The following is a 23,428-nucleotide window of genomic DNA, read 5'->3' as shown; positions in this document are numbered from 1 at the left end:
TTAATAGACAAGGATATTAAAAATTATTATGATATATTCCATGTTGTTAAGAACGAAGAAAACATGAGCATATTGAGACATGGAAGATATTTTTAAAAATTCAATTCCTAAAATTAAAAAAGGTATCTGAAATGAAAAATGCAATGGATGGGTTTAATTGAAGGTAAGACAATGCAAAGAAAAGACTAGTAAATTTAAAGATATAAAGTAGAATCAATCCAAAATGAAACACAGAGAGAAAAAAAGATGGACAGTAAATGAATAGAGTATCAATGAGTCGCAGGCCAACTGAAAGCAACATTTTATGTATACAATTGGGCTCCTTGAAGGAGAGAAAAAAATTTTGAAAAACTAATGAGATAGTGACTGAGATGGTGGAGGAGGAAGACCCTGAGCTCACCTCTTCCCATAGGTGCACCGAAATTACAACTAATTTCAGAGCAATTATGGATGAGAATGACTTAAAGACTAGCAGAAGAGATTTTCCACAACTAAAGATATAAAGGAACCCTATAGTTTATGGTCAAAAGGTACAAACTTCCAGTCATAAGATAAATAAGTACTACGGATGTAATGTATGCCATGATTAATATATATAATTAACACTGCTATATTATATATGAAAGTTGTTAAGAAAGTAAATCCTAATTTAAATCTCATGACAAGAGAAAAAAATGCTTTTCTTTTATTTTGTATCTATATGAGATGATGGACCTTCACTACTTTATTGTGATAATCATTTCATGATGTATGTAAGTCAAATCATTATATTGTACACCTTAAACTTACACAGTGCTGTATGTCAGTTATATCCCAGTAAGGAAGAAAAAAAAGAAAAATGAGTGGCCAAAGCTTTTCCAAATCTGGTAAAAATTATAAACCCACAGATCCAAGAAACTCAAGGAATACCATAAATAAGAAAAATGAACAAAACTAAACTAATGCACATCATAATAAAATTACTTACAATAAGTGATAGAAAAATCTTAAAAACAGCAAGAGGAAAAAAAGATATGTGTAATCTTTGTAACCTTTGCATCTAGAGTTCAAAGAGAGAGATGGCTGTTAAAAGACTGAAGAATAAAATTAATGCCTTTCCCTTGGGGGGAAAAAAAAGATATGTGAAGCACAGAACAACACAGATAAGAATGACAGAAGACTTCTTGTGAGAAACAATGCAAGCCAGAAAACACCAGAGCAACATCTTTAAAGTACTGAAACAATCTAAAACTCAACCTAGAATTCTATACACAGGGAAAATATTTTTTTAAAGTGAAGGCAAAATAAACATTTTTTTTCAAACACAGAAAAGCAAGCAGAATTCATTACCAGCAAACCTGTACTATAAGAAATGTTAGGGCTTCCCTGGTGGCGCAGTGGTTGAGAGTCTGCCTGTCGATGCAGGGGACACGGGTTCGTGCCCCGGTCCAGGAGGATCCCACATGCCGCGGAGCGGCTGGGTCCGTGAGCCATGGCCGCTGAGCCTGCGTGTCCGGAGCCTGTGCTCCACAACGGGAGAGGCCACAACAGTGAGAGGCCCGCGTACCACAAAAAAAAAAAAAAAAAGAAAAAAAGAAATGTTAAAGGAAGTCCTTCAGGTTAATGGGAAAATGATACCAGACAGAAACCTGGTTCTACAAAAAAGTGACAGCATTGAAAATTGGCAAATATATAGATAAATATAAAATATACTTTTTATTATTTTAAATATCTCTTTGAAAGATAACACTGTTTAAAACAAAAATAACAATATTACATAGAAGTAAAATAAATTACAATAATACTACAAAGACCCTGAGAGAGGAAATCGAAGTGTACTGTTATAAGGCTATTTATTTATTTATGACTGTGTTAGGTCTTTGTTGCTGCACGCGGGCTTTCTCTAGTTGAGGTGAGTGGGGGCTACTCTTCTTTGTAGTGCGCAGGCTTCTCATTGCGGTGGCTTCTCTTGTTGCAGAGCACGGGCTCCAGGCGTGTGGGCTTCAGTAGTTGTGGCGCATGGGCTCAGAAGTTGTGGCTCATGGGCTCTAGAGCATAGGTTCAGTAGTTGTGGCGCATGGGCTTAGTTGCTCCGCGGCATGTGGGATCTTCCCAGACCAGGGCTTGAACCCGTGTCCCCTGCATTGGCAGGCGGATTCTTAACCACTGCGCCATCAGGGAAGTCCAAGGTTCTTATAATATACGTGAAGTGATATATATATATATATATATATATATATATATGGAAACACATTACTTGAAGGTAGACTGTCATAAGTTAAAGATAAATACTCTGAACTGTAAAGCAACCATTAAAAATAAAAATACAAAAAGGTATAATTAATAAGCCAACAAAAGAAAAAATGGAATCTTAAAAAATATGCAATTAATCCAAAAGGGAGTAAAAGATGAAAAAAGGGGACAAAGAAGAGATGGGACAAACAGACAAAAAGAGCAAGATGGTAGATTTAAAGACAACCATTTGATAAACATCTGTTCATTATAAAAATTCTCAGCAAACTTAAAAAAGAAGTTAACATTAGAGGCATCTACAAAAACCCTACAGTCAACATCATGCTTAGTGGTGAAAGACCATTCCCTAATATTGGGAACAAGGTAAGGATGTCTGATCTTGCCATTCCTATTCAATATTGCACTGGAGGCCCTAGTCAGCACAATAAGGTAAGAAAGGAAGTGAGGGAAGAAAGGGAAGGAGGGAAGGAAAGGAGGGAGGAGGGGAAGGGAAAGAGGGGAAAGAGAGGAAAGAGAAGAAAGAGGGAAAGAAAGAAAGAAGGAGAGGAAGGAAGGAAGGAAGTGGGCAGACAGGCCAAGACTGGAAAGGAAGAAATAAAACAGTGTGTCTTCACATGATTGTCTACAAAGAAAATATCAAAGACTAGATTCAAAGAGACTGAATAGCAATGACGGGGAGATTATCTGTCAAGAGATTGGGTAAAACAGCTTGTCTTTGCCAAGGGCTTCTCCTTTGGGCTTTTCTCTACAGGGTTTTTAAAGGTAATGGTAGCTTTGCAAGGAAATATTTTCTAGATGATGTTGGATTTATACTTTTATCTTCACAGAGTGGGCAGAAGGATTTGTCTCAGCACTACTTGCTCTTGAGTGGCTTCCAGGCCATTAAGCTCTGCCCCAACATTTCAAGGTAGGTGGAACTCAGAATGACATGCCCAAAGTGCATTGGATTCTGCTCTTTCCTCCACTGGATACTGAAACTTCTGATAAATACCTCTAATTGCTATGAATAAACAGGATCAAGAAAGAGGAAAAACAACTACAGAAAAAATTCATAGATACTGTTTTTCAGTCATTTCAGAAAGATGTATTGTCTCACTACATGCATTCATGTTGCTCTTCATTGACATGTTATGGCCCCATGGTCTACCAGTGGCGCCATGGTTCTCCTCTGGCACAGGCATAAGCAGAGAATCCAACATTCACAGAAACAGCCTTTCCCCTAGACTTTCCCATGAGACGAAAGCACATTCTTATCCTGGTGAGACAAAAGCCGTGTTCACCATTCTCATCCTGGTGAATACATTGTCTCCTTTTACCCACTCTTCTATTTTATCTTTTTGGATAACCCTGATTATAAACCCACACCATGGTGTGATGAACACCTCTGCACAGGTGTTTTCAGGCTTCCAACATTCATCCCTTTGTGCTCTTTGGCAGTGACACCCAGGTCTCAGTTTTGCTTTGCCTGCTGGGCAAAGAGAACAAATATTTTAAGAGTGGTTCCTGGACTAAAAGTTCTCTCTAGAACACCCCACCATTTATTTAATCAACTTTATATATTTGTAGCCTCGCATTTTATGTCATTTCATCTTCCAGAATATTTTGATTCAAAATTGAATAACAATAATAAGTCTGCTTCATATTGCTTAGAGTATAAAAACATGAAAGCTACTCATAATTATTAAAAATAATTTTCTAAAATTATATAATGTTATTCACTAGAGGTTCAGGGAATTTGATGATGATATAACATAGAGAATATTCAGAATTTAGGATTTTAAGGTATAAAAGCACTTTAATTTAAACTTTATGCTGACACTTAAAAGATTTATTTGAATTTACAAAGCATAGTAGGGAAAAAAGACGTTTCAATTGGAGAGAAAAAGACCTGGGGATACTCTGAGGTGTAAAGTCATGTGGAATCCAAAGGACTGAAGTAAGATCAATGTGTTTGTGGTATAATGTATGATGGGAAGAGTGATGAGAAAAGAAGCAGAAAAAGTAGATGAAGGCTTCTTTTGCCAGGTATCAGAAGATATCTCAGTGATCAGAATGAACAGAACTTTTCATAGGGAAGATGATGGTTTTGTGGGGGATTAATTAGGTGGGATAATAATCAGTATTGTAGATGATAAAAAGTGTAAGTATTCAATTCAAATAAATTCACTTTATTAAACTCAACAAAAGAGAAAATATCAAAGACTCTAAAAGTAAAGCTACATAATAATAATAGATGGCCCAATGATTATAAGCCATAAACTTAGGATTACTCATGTAATGAAGATAAATAATAATATCTACCTTATAGTGTAGCTAATGTAAGGCATCTTACTGTGCCTACCATGTATAAAAAATATAAAACCCAAAACAAACAAAAAGGGTCTCAGGAATGCTGTGAATCTCCTAATGATTACAAACAATTAACTGACAGCACCAATGTTGACTGCCCGGGAACGATAACTTACTTATAAGTAACTCATTTCCAAGTATCAACCTTGCATTCAAGGGTTCTTCACATAGTATCTCAATCCTCAGAATAACTCTATGAGAAAGATTTTAATGTTACCTTTACAACTCTCTAAAGATCAATCATGGGGTAGTGAACCTTAAGGTCTACTGCAGAGTGCTGTGTGAGGATGGTGCATTTATATCTGACCCAGGATGGAATCAACCAGGGCATGTTCCACAGAACATTACTAAGTTGGGATCTGAACAAAAAAACAAAGTTTGAAAGGTGAACAAATGGAGTGGATGTTGCTAATAGATGGAGGAAAGCCAAAGTATTCAACTCTATTTTTTTTTTACATCTTCCTTCTTCATTGAGGAAAATGATCATAAAATAGAACTGTCCGCAATAAACATGACTAAGAGGAAAATGAAAACCAAGAAAGAGTAAGAACAAACTTAGAACACACTATGTTTCAAGCACAACATTAGAAGATTAATATATTTAGCAGCATAGTGATCTCAAGAAAGTAATTTAACCACTCCAAGTCTGCTTCCCCACCTAAAAAAGGAAGACAAAAATAAGGGTAACCTATAGGGATGTTGTGAGGATTAAATGATATATATAAAAACCCTACACAGCACTCAACAAATAAACACAACAGCGACTATCTTTACTATTATTATTATTTGCTCACTTGTCAAGTAAGTTGTAGAAGAGATTAGTGTCTTGGATGAAGACTGAATAGATGATCTTATGTCTTATAATAACAAAATTCTAAGAAAAATAAGGAATAAAATAGGTCAGACTTTCTATGCTTGCTACACAATGTTAAACCTAAATTAGGTTACATTATTAAAGGCTATTATTCCAAACACTTGGAGAGGAGTTCACCACCTGTGCTGAGGCTTTCCTATCCTGTAACACAGGAGAAAGCAAACTGAATCAGGAGTCTATCAGAAAAAAAGAATGAGGGGTAAAATGTGATTGTAAGATTGAAATAAACATTCTCAGACTAAAAAGAGAAATGGGAAAGGTTTCTGTTGTAACCACAAATTAAGAAAACAAATAAATGAAACCAAATCAATAAAATAACAAATCAATAAGACTGCTTATATCTGATTTTGTACCACATAGTTCAGGCTTCATGCTGCCTGAACAGTCCTGAACACTCATTTTCACACCTAATTATATGTTGCCCCATCATATCCTATCTTATTTCCTTAACTGGACTGTAAACTTCTTGCAGGTTAGAAAGCTAATTTTTTACATAATTTTCAATGTTAACAATATAAGAAACAGCAAACACCAACACTTATGAAAAGCTAACATATATTTATATCCTGTAATAATTTCCCTTCTCATTAAACCTGGCAGACTGAACAGTCATCTCTGTTCTTTTCCAAAACTCAACTAAAATGACAGTAAAGAACTTTAAAAGGTATAAATTCACAAGAATAATGAGAATACAACAAGATATCAATGAACAATAAATTTTAACAAAATTTTGGAAGCTGGAAAGACTATGGACATGTTGCAGCTGAACTTAGCAGATCAGAGAAAGCTGAAACCTAGGGCTACAGAAGGGGTGGATGGTGGGGGAGAAAGGCAGTGAGAAGCAAACCAATGCATAGCACTACTCCAGAAAGACTCAGTAACCAAAGGTACCAGCTACCAGGTAACCAGGAGGATGTGTACGGTGGGGCTAAAAACAGAAGGATTAGTTGAAAGTTTATGTAAGGAATAGGTAGTCTATCAGATGTCCTCTTCATAGGCCCAAGCAACTGGACTGCCTCTATCATCACAGAAGACAACACTCCAGGAGAGTATCTGGTGGGTCCCCATCAAAACAGATCCTCCTCTGTTCACCTCTCCAGGTAAAAAGGCCCCTACTACTGCCCTGCTACCCATTCTCTCTCCCTCTCCCTCTCCCTCCCTCTCTCTCTCTCTCTCTCTGCTACCCATTCTCTCTCTCTCTCTCTCTCTCACACACACACCCCTTCCAATTAGCACTCTTAAATATTGACAGCTGGCCAAGGAAAGCCTAAAATACTGTAGACTGACACAAAGAAAGGAAGGAAGGAGAAGAGGAAGAAAGGGAGGGAGGAGGGAGGAAGAAAAGGAGAGAGGGAAAGAGAGAGAAGAATACATTTAGGAAATGAAAAGGGAAAAAGAGAGAAGGAAGGAGGAAAGAAGGAAGGAAGGGAGAGAGAGAGGGAGGGAGGGAGGAAGGGAGGGGGAAGGGAGGTAGGAAGGAAGGAAGGGGGGAAAAGGAAGGCAGGAGGAAGGGGGAAGGAAGGAAGGGGGGAAAGGAAGCCAGGAGGAAGGAAGGAAGGAAACACAGAAGGGGAAGCAGAAGAAAACTTTAAAAAATGTAATAATAATACCACCATAGAGAGACTATATGATACTGCATCCATAAAACAAGAACAGGAGGATTCTCTTTAAAAGAAAAAAAGAGAGAATTGAGAGAAAAAAGAACATATTCAGAAAAAATAGGATTCTGGTTCTTTCATCTTAGTTGGAATGTGGATGTGATAGCTAGAGCTGGAGCTGCTGTTTTACATGTAAGACAGAAACAAGTTGAGGATTGGAAAGCAAGATAAAAACAGCCTAAGTCTTTAATGACTGTTGAGCTGCCACTGGAGCCCTAGATCACCTCCAAAACTATGAGAGATTAAAAATAAAACCAAAACCAAAAAACCTCTATCTCATCTAATAAGCTATTTTTAGGTTTTCTGCCACTTGCATTTTAACCATATACTAATACAGTACATGTTACACAGTAAGTTTTCCCCCAAACCCCTATAAAATGAAACAAAGAAAATTATGTTCCAAGCTTATGATATTGTTCCCATTAACTATGCTTAAGTCTATTTTGCGTTAGCCAAGAAAGCTGAATGCTAACACTTCAAATTTCAGGATTACATTCTAATCAAGTCTATCATGTGTAATAAAACATAATGCTGAAGGACCTATGGAATATAGTCCCAGGTGTCCACAACACACTACTCTCATTGTTTTCAGATGTTGCAGAATCACTCCACTAAGGCTTACTTTCAATTTCCCTTCAGCCTGACTTTCTTCTTTTAAATTCATATTGGATGACTGATGGCTAACATAATAAATATTTTATCTTTCTACACCCTTCCCCCAGGAAAAACATGCCTTTTTGAAAATGAGGCATTGTTAGACACCTGGAGTCTAAACTTAGTTCTTAACTCTTTTGTCCACAGTGAACACTGTGGCTTTTAAATGTTTTTACTTTGCCATAAACTATCTATTAAAATATGCTATTCAATCTTACATAGATAAAAAAATTACTTTCATAACTAAACTAGAAAACCTAGAGACAGAATGATCAAGATTATGGAATAAAACATAGCTCAGTATGAGTTTAACTGCTTAGCTTCAGACAGCATCACCTATATTGTAAATTATAATTATTCTGATATTGTCTAAAAATTTCTTAGTAAGTAAAAATTTCAGAAAATGGTAAAGGAGGGGCTTCCCTGGTGGCGCAGTGGTTGAGAGTCCGCCTGCCGATGCAGGGGACACTGGTTCGTGCCCTGGTCCGGGAAGATCCCACATGCCGCAGAGCGGCTGGGCCCATGAGGCATGGCTGCTGAGCCTGCGCGTCCGGAGCCTGTGCTCCGCAACGGGAGAGGCCACAACAGTGAGAGGCCCGTGTACCGCAAAAAAAAAAAAAAAAAAAAAAAAAAGAAAATGGTAAAGGAAAAATGTTCCAGCAGAAAAAGATCTATATAACTCTGGAATAATTTTCTTCTGAATTCTGACGCAGCTAATTAAATCAGTAATAGACCTGTTTCTATCCCCACAGCTTTCTCCCAGGGTTCGGGCCTTTCCATTGATGACTTGGTGGTACATGTGGCTAGGATCTGAGGGTAATGACAGCAAGCACATTTGTATAGAATAAATATAAGGAAAGGGAAATTTGCCAAAGGGAAAATGCCAAAGGTAAAATAGGACAATAAAAGAAATAGTCTTAATAGACCACAGTCCACCTATTTATTCCTTTCAGAATCAATTCACTTGCCAAATTCTTACCATCTTTGTAACTGAGCACTTCAACATAAGCTCAGGACTTTGACACACACATTACCAAACACAGATATGATTAATCAGAAGTAAACAACTCCATTTCTATATTGTTACAGTGCTAAAAGAACAAGCCCTCCTTATTAATCAAAGCATGGAACACTTTGTTTCTGCTCATGACAAGAATAATCAGTTTAGCAGACAACTTCTCCATCCTTAAAAGTCATCGCACTTATTGCTTATGGATAAAGAAGAAAGAAGTTAAGAGATGACTAAATATTAATCTTTAATTCTATTCATATTTGCATTGAAATTTTCATCTTATTTTTCTTGGCACTTATTTTCTATACTTTTACAAAAGACTTAAGTACTAGGAAGACAGCTGGTATCTATGAGAGAAAAAGTTGACACTCTTCTTACTTGTATAAGGTATGCAGTTGAGGGTGATAATTATTATTTATACTGAAAGGCTTAATGACCACTTCCACCCTCCCCCCGCCCTCCCAAAAAAATTAATGGAGGGCCACACAGCTTAAAATTTATACTGGGGGAGGTTCTTCTGAAGGATCAAATACCACTGATCTGTCCCACAGCAAATAAAACAAGGTAACCTGCGAAATCAATGCTCAGTGTTCAGTAAACTTGACGTTCCCACAAATGCCACAACCACTCCATCAGACCCTAGCCAGACCAGGTTCTATGAAACCACCACAGTCCCTGAGACTGGTTCTTCCTTCTACCTATCTCTTAAACTGACCTCTAGCTAATATTTCTCAACTTTGGGCTTTCCTCAAAGGGAAGCAGTGAAGTTGGGAAATTCCCTCATATCAAACAGTGATTTTACCTCTTTAATCTACAGGCACCTGAAAAGGACAGGAACACACACTCACAGTTCAGAAAACTTGCCATGGGGTGAATGAAATTAAGGGAAGCCCTTTAACCAAAGTCCACTACCTTCACATTATAGTCAACTATCAAACAGTTTGTATTTTAATTATTAACTGCTCAATTCATCACTGTGTATAACTAAAAAGGCATTGATTCTACTCTTTTTTTTTTTTTTTAATCGGTACACATGCCTCTCACTGTTGTGGCCTCTCCCGCTGCGGAGCACAGGCTCTGGACACGCAGGCTCAGGGGCCATGGCTCACGGGCCCAGCCGCTCCACGGCCCGTGGGATCCTCCCAGGCCGGGGCACGAACCCGTGTCCCCTGCATCAGCAGGTGGACTCTCAACCACCGCGCCACCAGGGAAGCCCCTGATTCTATTCTTATATCCCTTCCTAAAAAAGGAATAATGTGAGAGGGGTATTTGTAGAACAGAAAAACCAGATGAAAAAATGAATAATGTTGTTAAATCAACAGGAGCTAGATGTTTTAGCAAAGACTCTTATCTAATATTCTCAATGTAGGTGAAATGCACAACAAATATAAATCAGAATATGTAACTGTTTCTTGTGGTAAAAAAAGAAAAAAATGGAAAAAAAGAAAGAAAGAAAAAAACTCACCTTCTCAATATTTATCTGGTGCTTTCTTAACCTCTCCAGGTCCGTTGGGATTACTATCTTAGTAAATTTCTGAATAGCTGGTTCAAGACGGCGTAATTTCACTTTTTCTTCATCTTCAGACATCCTAAAAAAATGTTGTATCTCTTCTACTTGCACTCTCCTTCTCCACTCATGTAGAAAAACCTAAAAGGGAAATATTTATTTAAGAATTTTAAAAATCAATTTCCATTATTTTTAAAAGCCAACAATTAGGTAATTTTACAATATATTCTAAATACATACTCAACTTAATGCTGAACTTCAGTGACTGTTTTTTTAACAAAACTTTTATTTTAAAATCTTTTTCTCTCTACAAAGGTAATGTATATTCATTCACCTTAGAATGATTAGAAAATAGGAAAAAGAGAATAAAATAAAATCAACAATCATCTCCTCACTTATAGTTAACTACTCTTTCCATTTTTCCCCCTCCCACCCCCCTACTTCCATTTTGATGTATGTCTTTCCAGGGCTTTTTAATATAAGGATATATATATGTATGCATATATTTAAATAACTTTTTTCAAAAAACCAGAAATATACTGTTCAAGTCTTTATCTCCCAATGTACCCTGGACAGTGAATAATGTTTTCTAAAAAAGCGTCAAATGGCAAAATTGGAAGAAAAAATTTCATTCTTAACATTTCTGCTGTAAAAACTCCATTTCTAATATAACATATGTAATTATATACTTCAAATATATTATAAAATGCAACTCTTCTCATTGATGTCCTTTAAATTGCATCTTCCCTTTCTTACAAAGTGATTAGCATTGTCTACAATCAGTACACGTAACCAGTGACAGAGCTGGAATAAGAACCCAGTATTCCTGAGAGTGCAATCAAATGCTCTTTCTAATTCACCAGTTTTTTGAGCAGTGTTCCAGAGAGTCCAGGGTTATGTCTTTGGGGTCAGGGTAGGTGATGGTAAAGGTTATCAAGTGGACAGGCTCCAGGACCCCACACCTGCTTCAGCTGGAGAAAATTTACTTATATCTATTTCATAAATTTGAACTTATTAGATTTTCTGTAAATAAAGGGCTCCACTGCTTAAGCAAGCTTGAAAACCACTGTTGTACATCATGTTTTCATGCCATCTAATTAGCCATAACCTCTCCCATATTAAAAATAAATAAGTTGACTATGTTAATTCCATTGGGTTATGGTATCTTAGACTTGGGTCCATAGAGATAGGAGTGTGGGACTTGAGAGTTCCTGAATGTTTGTTTACAAAAAATTATGAATATATTTTTGAATTATTTCAGAAGACAGAGTCCATTGCTTTCAGGAAATTATCAAAAAGCTCTATCACTCCAGAATCATTAAGAACTATTATTCTAAATAATGTTGTTTCTCTCTTTCACAGTTGAAAATCTTGAAGTGTTGGTTATACAGATTATCTCATCTACCAGTAACTTGGTCTTTACAGTTAATCTAAACGTGAAAGCAAAAAAGGAAAATCTCCAAACACCAAAAATAAAGAGTCTAACAGCTACAGTAGTTAGTGGGAATTAGAGATGATGGGGAAGTTCACCGTCAAAAGATTGGTCCACAGACCCAACAAAATGGGAAAATTTACAGCTAAGGGACTAGAGATAATAAAGTAACCTAAAAATAAAATTAAAATAGGTACATTTTAAAATAAAGATATAAAGAAAGAAACAGAATCTTAAAAAAATAGATAATATTATGAAACAGTAACAGGTCAATCTGAAAATAAACCAAGTAAAAATTCTACAAATAAAAACCTCCAAAGACGGGTTAAACAGTAAATTTTGTAGCTGAAAAGGCAATTATTGATTGGAAGCTATCAGTATGAACACAGAGGAATAAGGACCCATAAAAAGAAGATAAGCAACATTAAGGATAAAATGACAAGCTCAATAACAAGTAGGAGTCCCATAAGGAAAGAATAAATAAAGTGGCAAAAAGGCACTATTCAAAGAGAATATGCTGAAAATTAAGATGTAAAGCCTCAAACTGAAAATGCACATAAACACTAAGTAGCATAAATAAAAAAACAAATTTACCTAAACACATGGAAGGGAAATTTCAGAACATTAAGGACAAAGAAAAAATATCTTAAAAAGCAAACCAGAGATAAAAGACAGATAAACTAAAACAACAAAAGCAGTAAACTTTTCATCAAAGCAACATATCAAAAGATAGGAATATCTTCAAAGTGCTGAGTTGGTGTATACCCAGGTTAATTATTATTCAGAAGTGAAGGTAAAATAATCATTTTCAGACATACAACGACTGAGTTTATTACCAAGCCCTTCATTAAAAGAACTACTAAAAAGGCATGCTTTAACAATAAAGAAAATAAACCCAAAAGAAAGGAATGGCAAGGAGCAAAAAAGTATAATAAAGTATACTGTTACTGGGTGAATAAAGGAAGCAATGAAGAACAAATAAAAGATTTATTTTGAATAACCTGATCAAATATAATAAAAATGTTTCCATGTAAATTACTATTTTTCTATAATGTATTTTTTATAGCAGCATGGTATCACATTGTACAGATGTTCAATAATTTAATCATCTAATGTTGGCCACTCAGGATGTTTCCAATTTTCCACTATTATAAACTAAACCACAGTGTAATTACTCTTCTTTCACACAAATCCATACTACCATCTATGATTATTTCTTTAAAGTAAATACCTGGAAATAGAATTAATAGGTACACACATTTTTTAAGGCTCCTGATTCTAAATGTCCCAAAAAAGGCTGTGCCTATTTACATTCCCACTAGCAACATATCAAAATGTCCATTTATCTGGATTAAAGACTTAAATGGGAGATCCAAAGCCATAAAACTCCTAGAAGAAAACATAGGCAGTACACTCTTTGACACTGGTCTTAGCAATATGTTTTTGGATCTGTCTCCTCAGGCAAGGGCAACAAAAGCAAACACAGAAACAGGACTACATCAAAATAAAAAGCTTTCTCAGTGAAGGAACCCATCAACAAAACAAAAAGGTAACCTATTAAATGAGAAAAGATATTTGGAAATGATATATCTAATAAGGCATTAATATCCAAAATATACAAAGAATTCACACAACTCAATATCAAAAAAATAAACAATCCAATCAAAAACTGGGTAGAGGATCTGAACAGATATTTTTCCAGGAAAGACATACAGATGGGAAACAGACACATGAGAAGATGATCAACATCTCTAATCATCAGGAAAATGCAAATCAAAACCACAATGAGCTATCACCTCACACCTGTCAGAATGGCTATCATCAAAAAGACAAGAAATTTCAAGTGTTGGTTGTTGGCAAGGATGTGGAGAAAAGGGAACCCACATGCATGTGGTGGGAATGTAAACTGGTGCAACCACTATGAAAAACAGTATGGAGGTTCCTCAAAAAATTAAAAACAGAACTATCATATGATCCACCAATTCTAATTCTGGTATTTATCTGAAGAAAATGAAAACACTAACTGAAAAGATATATACACCCCTATGTTCATAGAGCATTATTCACATTAGCAAGATATGGAAGCAACCTTTAAGTGCTCAAAGATAGATGAATGGCTAAAGAAGGTGTGATACATACACACACACACACACACACACACACACACACACACACACAATGGACTATTACTCAGTCATAAAAAAGAATGAAATCTTGTCATTTGCAACAACATGGATGGACCTAGAGGATATTATGCTAAGTGAAATAAGCCAAAGACAAATGCCATATGATTTAATGTACACGTGGAATTTAAAAAACAAAACAGAACGGAAACAGATCCACAGATACAGAGAATAATCTGGTGGTCACCAGAACAGAGGCAGCGTGGTGAGTGAAATGCGTGAAGGGGAGTAAGGGGTGCAAATTTCCAGTTATAAAATAAACAAGTCACAGGGATGTAAGGTACAGCGTACGGAATATAGTCAATAATATTGTAATGACTTTGTAGGATGATACATGGTTACTAGACATCATGGTGATAAACTCATAACGGATAAAAATGTCAAATCATTATGCTTGTATACTGGAAATAAATACAGTATTGTATGCCAACTATACTTCAATTTAAAAAACTTTAAAATGTCCATTTATCCATACTCCAACCAATACCTGATATTATCATTCTTCTTAAGACATTCAACTGGTGACAAAAATGGTATCTCATTATTGTTTTATTTTGCATTCTTTAAATTACTAATGAGATTTATTCTCTATTTGCATTTCTTCTTTCATCAATTGCCTGCTCATGCTACAGGGACTTTTTCTTATTATATTAACATATAATAGTCTCATAAATTATCAATATTTCCCTAACACTAATGTTCCCAGTTTATCACATTGCCTCTTGTGTTTTCTTCCATTATGCAGATTATATAAGAAGCTACCTTTATATCTATTACTATTCCTATCAAAATGTTTTTTAACATACCTGGTATTCAACAGATGCTAATGGAACTAAAACATTTCTTCACATGTCTCTTCTACACTATATCTAATCCTATCACTCTAGTCAAACAGCACAATATGCATAGCACGTTACAAGTGTCTTATTTGGCCTGCGTTTAGACTCTCCCCTCTCCAATTTTTCCCCATAGACTATCACCAATGAATATATCTAAAACACCAAAGGCAACATGCTCCTCCTCTGAATAAAAACTTCTAAGAGTTCCCTATTATCTGAACAAGAAAATAAAATGTTCATAAGTAAGCCACCCAATCTCTACTTTTGGCTTTGCAAGGTGTTCCCTCTGTCTAGATGCTCTTTTATATCCCATCTGCCTCTCAACTTTGTGTATCATTTGAGATACAACTCAAATGATTCTGCCTTCTCTTCCACTAATCAGTTTACGGTGTACTTGACAAACCCCAATTATTGACTATTTGGCTTGTTTTCACTGCTCCCCTATGTTATGATGATAGCTCTCTTTTCTGAATTCAAAAAGTAATATTTCCAGGTCAGAGTGCATGACTCTGCCCCTCAGCTTTTTGTGCTCAAGGAATAACCTGCTGCCTCACAAGGGCCATCTCTAGGGGAAGACATTCTGGCCCAAGACCCTCCCAAGAGACTTTCCCAACTCTTGGTCTCCTTCTAGAGTATTTTTTTTCTCTCCACCATTTCCATTTCTATAAAATTATAATAAAATACCCATATAAAACTAAGAAGGGAACACAGCATTCAAATAGTTGTATAAAGTATGATGTTACTGAAACAAAGTCATCCAACAGTGCCTCTGATCATAAAATAGCTCAACTAATATTTATAAGCTATTAAGGGAAGGTCATAATTCAATAAAGAAATTCTGGTTTAAAAGTGTGATTAAATAATGAGTTGAAAATGTATTTCAGCATTTCTTGATTTTTAAGTCAGAAAACTGGGAAATATTTCTGATATAAGTCAAACATAGGATTAAAAAATACATTTACATTAACATCACAGGTATTTAAAATATGCCCATGAAAAAACAAGAGAAAACACACAAAAATGCCTAATTTCTCAAACTTCTGTAAAGTTGTTGTATTACTTTTAACTTTATTTTTCAAGTGTAATGGAATATTTGGGGCGACAGAATTGTTTGTATCATGACAACGGTGGTGGATAAACAATTACATGCATTTATCAAAATTCACAGAACTGTACACCACAAAAGGTGAATTTTTGTATATTAAAAAACAAAAACAACGAGATGTGGGGGAACCCAAAATGAAATACAAACTATAAAAAATAAAATTAATTGTATTACAAATGAACAATATAACCATAATGAAAGAAGTAGGGGAAGAAAATAACTAATCTAGGTAACTTTGGAAAACAGATGCTGCATACTCGATACTAGTGTCTAGATATGGGATCCTAGATACTAAACTGGACACTACAAGGCTAAAGACAAAAAGAATTACACACAACTATACTGTACTCTAGTTAGTATATTTGTTTCTCATAGGACTATGGGTTAGAAATCTTGAAATTACTTTATGTGTATACTAGGGCTGAACAAATAAGGAAATATTTTGTAGAACACAAAGGCCAGATTTCTCACTGTTGAAGAAAGAAGTTACAAGTAAGAGGCAAGACTAGAATGAACCCTGTGGTACTGTATTAGAAACAAAAGTATCAGGATAAACTTTAGTTTAGAAAAAAAAATCTTTATATAGATATATAGAGACATATATCTAAAATACATGTGTGTGTATACATATATACAGATAAACACAAAAATAAATATAAGTCTTTGCAGATGCATGAATATACACATATGTGTGCCTGTACCTCCATGAAATATATGGATTTACAGTTGACCCTTGAACAATATGGATTTGAACTGCGAGGGTCCACTTACAGTGAATTTTTTTCAATAAATACTATTTTTTCAATAAATACTACATGATCCACAGTTGAATCCATGGATATGGAACCGCAGATACAAAGGGCCAACTATGGGACCTAAGCGGCTTCGGGTTTTGCTATCCACTGCAGGTCCTAGAACCATTCTCTGTGGATACCAAGGGACGACTGTATATACAGCTAGAAATATATACATACACTCACACACGCTTCTAAGATGTCTTCTGCCAGGCACTGGAAGTAATGATAACCCAGTAGCAATGAGCACACCTAGCGCCCAGATCCTTGGTGTTTAAATACTACCCTCCAAACAAAGAAAGCAAGGGTCTTTGGAGAAATGGTGGATTCCAGGGCAGGGAAAACGCAAGAGAAGCTTGGAGCATCCAAAAAGCAAGGAAGTTCTCAAAAAAGGATGAGAGCCTATAAAAAGGGCACAGGAAGCAACCTGAAAAAACTTGAAATGGACGAAGCTGGAACAATTTGAGACATAAAACAAATAACGAAAGTGTAGGAAAATAACCAATAGAAAAATGAGTCCATACAGATACAAAAAATTAACAATAAATAAATGGGATGAAGATGCAGCTCTTCCTTACAGAAAAACTCCAATTAATAAATTATGAAGGAATGAGGGAAACAGAAAACCACCATTAGAACATTACGGTAATAATTACTGAAGGCAAGGTCATCAATGGATGCTAAAATCAACAAATTAAAGTTTGAGGAGAAACAGGATATTTGCATTGTTTAAAAGTAGTTCTCCCCCAAGATACTGATTAATTACAAAGGGAAAAATAGTTACTTTACATTAGATAATTCCAACAGATACCACCTTAACCAAGTGATCAAGAGCAATATCAAATGCAGTGTGTCATATCATGTACCCCTCATATGATGAACTACTGAGAAGGGCATATACACTTCTGTGGTATCAACAAAAGTACACAACCTTAATCTAATCTTGAGAAAACATCAGACAAAACCCAATTGAAGGACACTCTACAAAATAACTAACCAGGACTCTTCCAAAGTGTAACGGTCATGAAAGACAGGAAAAGACTTAGAAGTTGTCACAGATTGGAGAAGACTAAGGAGCCATGCCAACTAAATGCAACGCGGGATCTTAGATTGGATCGTGGAACAGCAAAAGGACTTTAGTACAAAAAATGATGAAATCTGAAGAAAGTTGGTGATTTAGTTAACAGCGTTGTACTGAAGTTAATTTCTTACTTTTGATAATTGCATTACAGTTATGTAAGATGTTAACATTAAAGGAAATTGTAGAGAACTCTGCATTACTTTTGTAACTTTTCTGTAATTGTAAAATATTTCAAAATAAAAAGTCTCTTAAAATAATGTGTAGACTGATGTTTCCCATAAGACAGGTCAAATATTTTGAGGTCAAAGAATTGCAATCATATTCACTGCACTAACACTTGGGGTGGGCGGGGCGGGTGCCAGGTGCTTTACAAACTACCTTTAGTGCTTACAACTATTACCAGCTGAGTACCATACTACTCACGTTTCCAATAAGGAAAAAGTACTGGGAGGTTAACCAAATTACTTAAGGTTACTTATAAGTGAAAAGCCCCATTTCTCAGGAAAAGTCCAATAGCGCTGGCAACACCCCCTTCCAAAAAAGTTATGAACACCTTCCCACATTTCCCCACACCTGGGGCACCGAATTCCCTCAGGCACGTCGCCCCATGTTTCTCACTGGGGGAAGGGGTACTGAATTTGGAAAGAAAATCAAGGCCCTCGGACCTACCTACCGTACGGTCTGCTCTCGGAGCCTCCCCGAATTGTAAAAAGGGGAGACAGACGTGGGGCCTTCTGCGAACCACTCTGCCCGGTATGGCTGACAGGAGGCTCCCCCCTCGCGCCCCAGGACCTCCCCTCAAAACCCTCGAGCCTCGCGTCATCCCTCGCAGCGTCACCCACCGCGCACCTGGGCCATATAAACCAAACGCCGCCTCCCCCAACCCCCGCCCCCGAACGGGTGCGCGGGCCCCTCTCCGGACCGAGACGCCGGCGACCCTGATGACCTAAGACCCACAGCGCGTCACACGCAGGGCAGACGAAGTAAACTTTTCCACCCCGAGACCCCGGGAGGCCGTCAAGCTCGCCCGGTCGGCCGCCTCCCTATACCCGCTTCGAAAGCACCTCCAAAACCGAAACCACCATTTCTTCAAGCCGAGAGGAGCTCCCACAGCGTTTGCACTTCCAACCTGATGCCCTGCTTCCTGCGGGGCACCCCTCCCGCGCGCGGGTCTGGCACCCGGCCCACGACGCCTGCCAGGGCCTTACGCTCCCGAGGGGGCCTATCGCGATCCCCTTACCTCCCGCCGGGACGTTCGAGGCCGGTGGGTACGCACGGCGCAGGCGCGGGCGCGACGGGACTGGGCGTCGCGATAGGCGGGCTGGGCTGCGCCACGCCCCCTCCCGCCCAGTCCCGGCTTCGAGGGGTGTGGCTGGCGCCCCTGTGTGTACAGACGCGGTCGCCGCTCTGGATCGTCTTACTACGTGGTCTTGATTTATGTTGTGGGGTTGTAACAAGGGAGCCAAGAGGAAGGAGACGCACAAATGTTCTTTAAGTCTGTCTGTTCGTTGTGTTTTAAGTGTGAGGCAATACACATCTGTATAGCCCACTACATTTTGCAACTTTTTTGTCCATTTTCCTCTGTTCTTCTAGGAATTTTATTGGTGGGCTGGCCGGGCGTTCTTACCTCTTTACACTTGTAGAAACTGAAGCTCACAGAGGTTGTGCCTTCTCCATCTACACCCCCCTCTGAGGTAGACGGCACAAGTCTTAACTGTAACAGGCACAGAAACTGAAACTCAGACAAGTTGTGCTTTTTCCCAAAAACGGGTTGAACCAGTGTCAACCCAGTGCCAGTAACCTTATTCCAATTTTATAGATAATGACGCTAAGGCTCAACAAAGAGTTCTAGTGACTCACTAGCAGTTCAGCCATGTAGTGACACAGTTGGAACTTCAACTGGGTTTCCTAATTCCCTTTTCAAGTTCTTCCAGTCATACCAGCTGATACCAATGAACGGCTTTGAAGCCCTGTTCACGTCACAAGTCCTCCTCCCTGGATGGCCTGACTTCCAGATCCAGCCTTTTTAATATGCGTTTGTGAGTATTCAGATGACTTGCTCAGAACGTATCCACTGATGGTACTATCCTTAGAAGTCATAAGGATATTCAAGCCATAGCTAAGGAAACTCAGCTCTTAGGGTCTTCCAGTGGAGTGGGAGTAGGGGTAGAAATTGTGGACCAATGAATATTAGGGGTCTGTAAGAATTGCATTGAAAGGTAATTTCTAAAATAAAGCATAAAATCTGCTAAGCATTTTGGATTTTCTTTGTGAGTATAATGAATGCTGATTTCTTTTACTCTAGGAATGAGGTGTTTATAAGATTTTAATTCTAAGGAGAAAAATTAAAGTATTAGCCAATACCATGGGAAAAAATTTTTTATGCAAGACAAGAGCTTTTGAAGTAAAGGTCATTCAAGTTAAGCTCTGAAAAATCTACCTCAAGTACACTAGGGAGATATGACACTCAAGGATTCTAAACTTGAACCTAGCCTTCTAGGTTATTATACGTATGTTTGCTCTAAGTTAGGTGTGTCAAGGTAGCTAAATAGAATGTTTTAATCTAACAGTTTGTTAGCTTGATTTATAATCTTTAAATATTTAGATATATGGTGTGTGGACCTCTTTTTGTACTCTTGCCTGGGCACTGAAATTGTTAGGAGCAGGCCTGCTGCTACTAGCCAACATTTTCCTGAGGTCCTAACTGAACCAGGAAGGCCAAACAAAACAAACAGTAATAAATAAATAAATGGAGAAAAAGAAAAATATTCTTTTTAGGTATTATGATTGCTTACTTAGAAAACCCAAGGAATGAATTGAAACACATTCAGTAAAATGGCTAGAGCAATAGCTTTCCTAAACAGCGATCACCTGTTTAAAATTGTAATGGGAGAAAAGATCACTTTCAAATAGCAGAATCTAATTTGTGTCTGTAAGGAATTGTGGGAGCTATTTGAAGAATTAAGAATAATAGCTAAATGGAGTAGGGGTGAAGGGAGGGATTTCCAAGAGGCACGAGGAAACTCTGGGGATAATGGATATGTTCATTATCTTGCTTGTGGTACTGGTTGCATGGGTGTATATATATGTTAAAACTTACCAAATTATACACTTTAAATATGAATATTGTTTATGGTATGTCAGTTATACCTGAATAAGGCTGTTTCTTGAGGAAAGGTGTATATTATCATTTGCTTAGAAAGTAGCACGTTCTTGGAACAGGCTAAGAAAACAATATATATTCACTCTATGAATTAAGACATAATTTTTCCAGTATTGTAGAGCAAGTATATGGAGAATCAAATTCAGATTTGGCACAATAATATAGACCTCCTAGGTTATCTTCCTAGTCCATTCCTCTTCTGGGAACTGCTTCTCCCCACCAGATCTGCAGGCTATCAGTTATGAGCCTCTGGCAGCCATTTTATACAGGCATGAACCCATGCTCCTGACCATAGTGAATTGGTCCAGGAGCAGACCCCTAACCCAAGCTGGAACAATAATATACCTGTTCCAGGAATCTGAGATTGGGACTAGGATTCTAGCTTTAATATGGTTTGTTTCTTGAATGGAGAAGATGCTCACAGCAGAGCTCCTGGTGGCTGTGTTTTTGACTCCATAGACTGGTGAATCAGAGGAAGCCATGCTGCCCATGATCCCACTTAAAATTGTGGAGAGATGATTGTATGTATATCCTAGGCCATGTTGTTAAAAAATGTGGGGGGGTTGTTTTTTTTTTTACTGTAGGTCATGTTCAAAAAATATGTAAAGCCATTACCTTCACTAAGTTCTTTCTCTAGCATATGAACTATTGAAATATCTACTGCAGTTCTGAATGCATTCTATCTTTGTGCATTCTAACATTCCAACAATCTTGTGAACTGAGATGAAGAAAGGTTAAAAATAAAGTGATAATAGTGGTTACCTTTAATGTGGGATTAACTGGGAGAGAGCATAAGTAGCTTTCTGGGGTGCTGGAAAGTTTCTGTGTATTGAACCGTTGTGATTACATATGTGAAAATTCATCAAGCTGTACACTTACGATTTGTGTATATACTTTGTGAGTTACACCATAATAAAAAAAGGAAAATAAGGAGCTAGTAATTCTTGATTTAGAACAAATAAAACCTCTTAGTAGACAAGGAATATATACTTCCTTAATAGCATTTCTCTTTACTACCTGTCTCTGAAATAGTGGTGAAATAGCAGCAGTAATCCCTACCCTTGTTAGAAACCTTCAACCTTTAGAATATAAAATGAAAAGCCATGAAAGAGACAGAAAGCGAGGTAGGTGAGAGTGATTAGATGCACAAAAAAGAAACAGAGTTTGCAGCACATTCAAATTCCTGGTTCCAGCTCATTCCTGAGGCTTAGCTTAACCCCAGAGTGGCTTAGCATTAACCACTTAGGTCTGGTTAAACCCCAAAGCCTCCTAATCCCCCACCCTACCCCAGCTCTCACCCTGCATTTTCTTTAATTGCTTAAACTAGCTCAAGTGAACTTCTACTTTCAATCAAGAGAGTTCTGTTATCAACACAAAATTCCATTTGTTTCTATTATCTTATGATATCATTTTAAACTTACACATAGTGTTCCCTGGCTTTAGTACTTAAACCTTTCCACTTTCTGCTTTAGTGGCTCCTGCCACCACACACATACACCATTACCAAACAATCTGTCCATATATATTAAGATTATAGAGACCTTACGTCAAACCAAAAGGAGTGAACTCTGCAGGCAAACAATAACACTAGAATTCTCTGCTTATCAACCATTCACTACTTAGGAATTTGATAACCATTTAACATGTAGAATAGCTTAAATGCCCAGACATCTCTCTAAAGACTCCTTCCCCACCTTTTTGTTCTTTTAATTATCTTAATAATTCTCAGAACTTAGTGCTCCCAACAATTATTGCACAAGGTAGTATTTATAAAACCATGCTTAAAAGACCTTATGGGCGGGCTTCCCTGGTGGCACAGTGGTTGGGAGTCCGCCTGCTGATGCAGGGGACATGGGTTCGTTCCCCGGTCCCACATGCCACGGAGCCGCTAGGCCTGTGAGCCATGGCCGCTGAGCCTGTGCTCCGCAATGGGAGAGACCACAACAATGAGAGGCCCACGTACCGCAAAAAAAAAAAAAAAAAAAAAAAAAAGACCTTATGGGCAATTTAAGCAATTTTCAAGAGTAGTTTTAACATGGTAATTTTCGCTTTATCAATGACTTTAATCCATACCCACACCTCTTACCATCCAACTCACCTTCAAAAGATGCAACTTTATACTATGCTTGCAGCTAAGACACAGTAAACTTACTTAGCACTAGAATCTTACTAAATATTGTTTAAACCTTGGCAAGTTACAAGGCACCTTGAATTTTGTAGTACCTTAGTTATTGTCATGAATATAATTAATATCACATGATAAATATACAAATGTGCAAGTTGATAGATATGCCACATGCACCCAACCTTTCTTTCTGACTTTAGCTCCCATTATTCCTCTTCACTCATCCTCTGCTCTAACCAAATTGAACTCAGTATTCTTCATCCCAATCCTTTTCCCAATCCTACCTGTGCCTTACACCTGGAATATTCTCCATCGACTGCCCCTCCCTCTCTGCACATTCAAATCCTACTCATCTTCCCATGTTCACTCCAAATGTGACCTCTCGTAATTTTTCTAGAATTTCTAGATTTAAGGCCTCCC

At 37.4% G+C, this 23,428-nt stretch overlaps 1 protein-coding gene across 4 annotated transcripts in view; it reads right to left on the bottom strand.

Moving 5' to 3' along the window:
- Positions 1 to 18,979, bottom strand: part of STX17 (syntaxin 17) — an 85,348-nt gene extending 66,369 nt beyond the window's left edge. The window contains exons 1-2 of one of the 4 annotated variants that reach the window (XM_082619737.1): positions 18,961 to 18,979; positions 10,245 to 10,427 (exon numbers count right to left, since the gene is read on the bottom strand). In XM_082619737.1, the coding sequence (XP_082475863.1) occupies positions 10,245 to 10,367 (123 nt within the window). In that variant the 5' untranslated portion in view covers positions 10,368 to 10,427; positions 18,961 to 18,979. Of the gene's footprint in view, positions 1 to 10,244; positions 10,428 to 18,393; positions 18,559 to 18,784; positions 18,935 to 18,960 lie in introns of those variants that run through there. The other 3 variants (XM_082619736.1, XM_082619735.1, XM_082619734.1) reach the window with 3 other exon arrangements.
- Between the last annotated feature and the right edge of the window lie 4,449 nt (positions 18,980 to 23,428).

Source organism: Mesoplodon mirus (genome assembly GCF_964341445.2).
Source record: "Mesoplodon mirus genome assembly, chromosome: 1".
Taxonomy (NCBI): domain Eukaryota; kingdom Metazoa; phylum Chordata; class Mammalia; order Artiodactyla; family Ziphiidae; genus Mesoplodon; species Mesoplodon mirus.
Note: the sequence above shows the minus strand (reverse complement) of the source record. Positions and strands in the feature narration are given on the sequence as shown.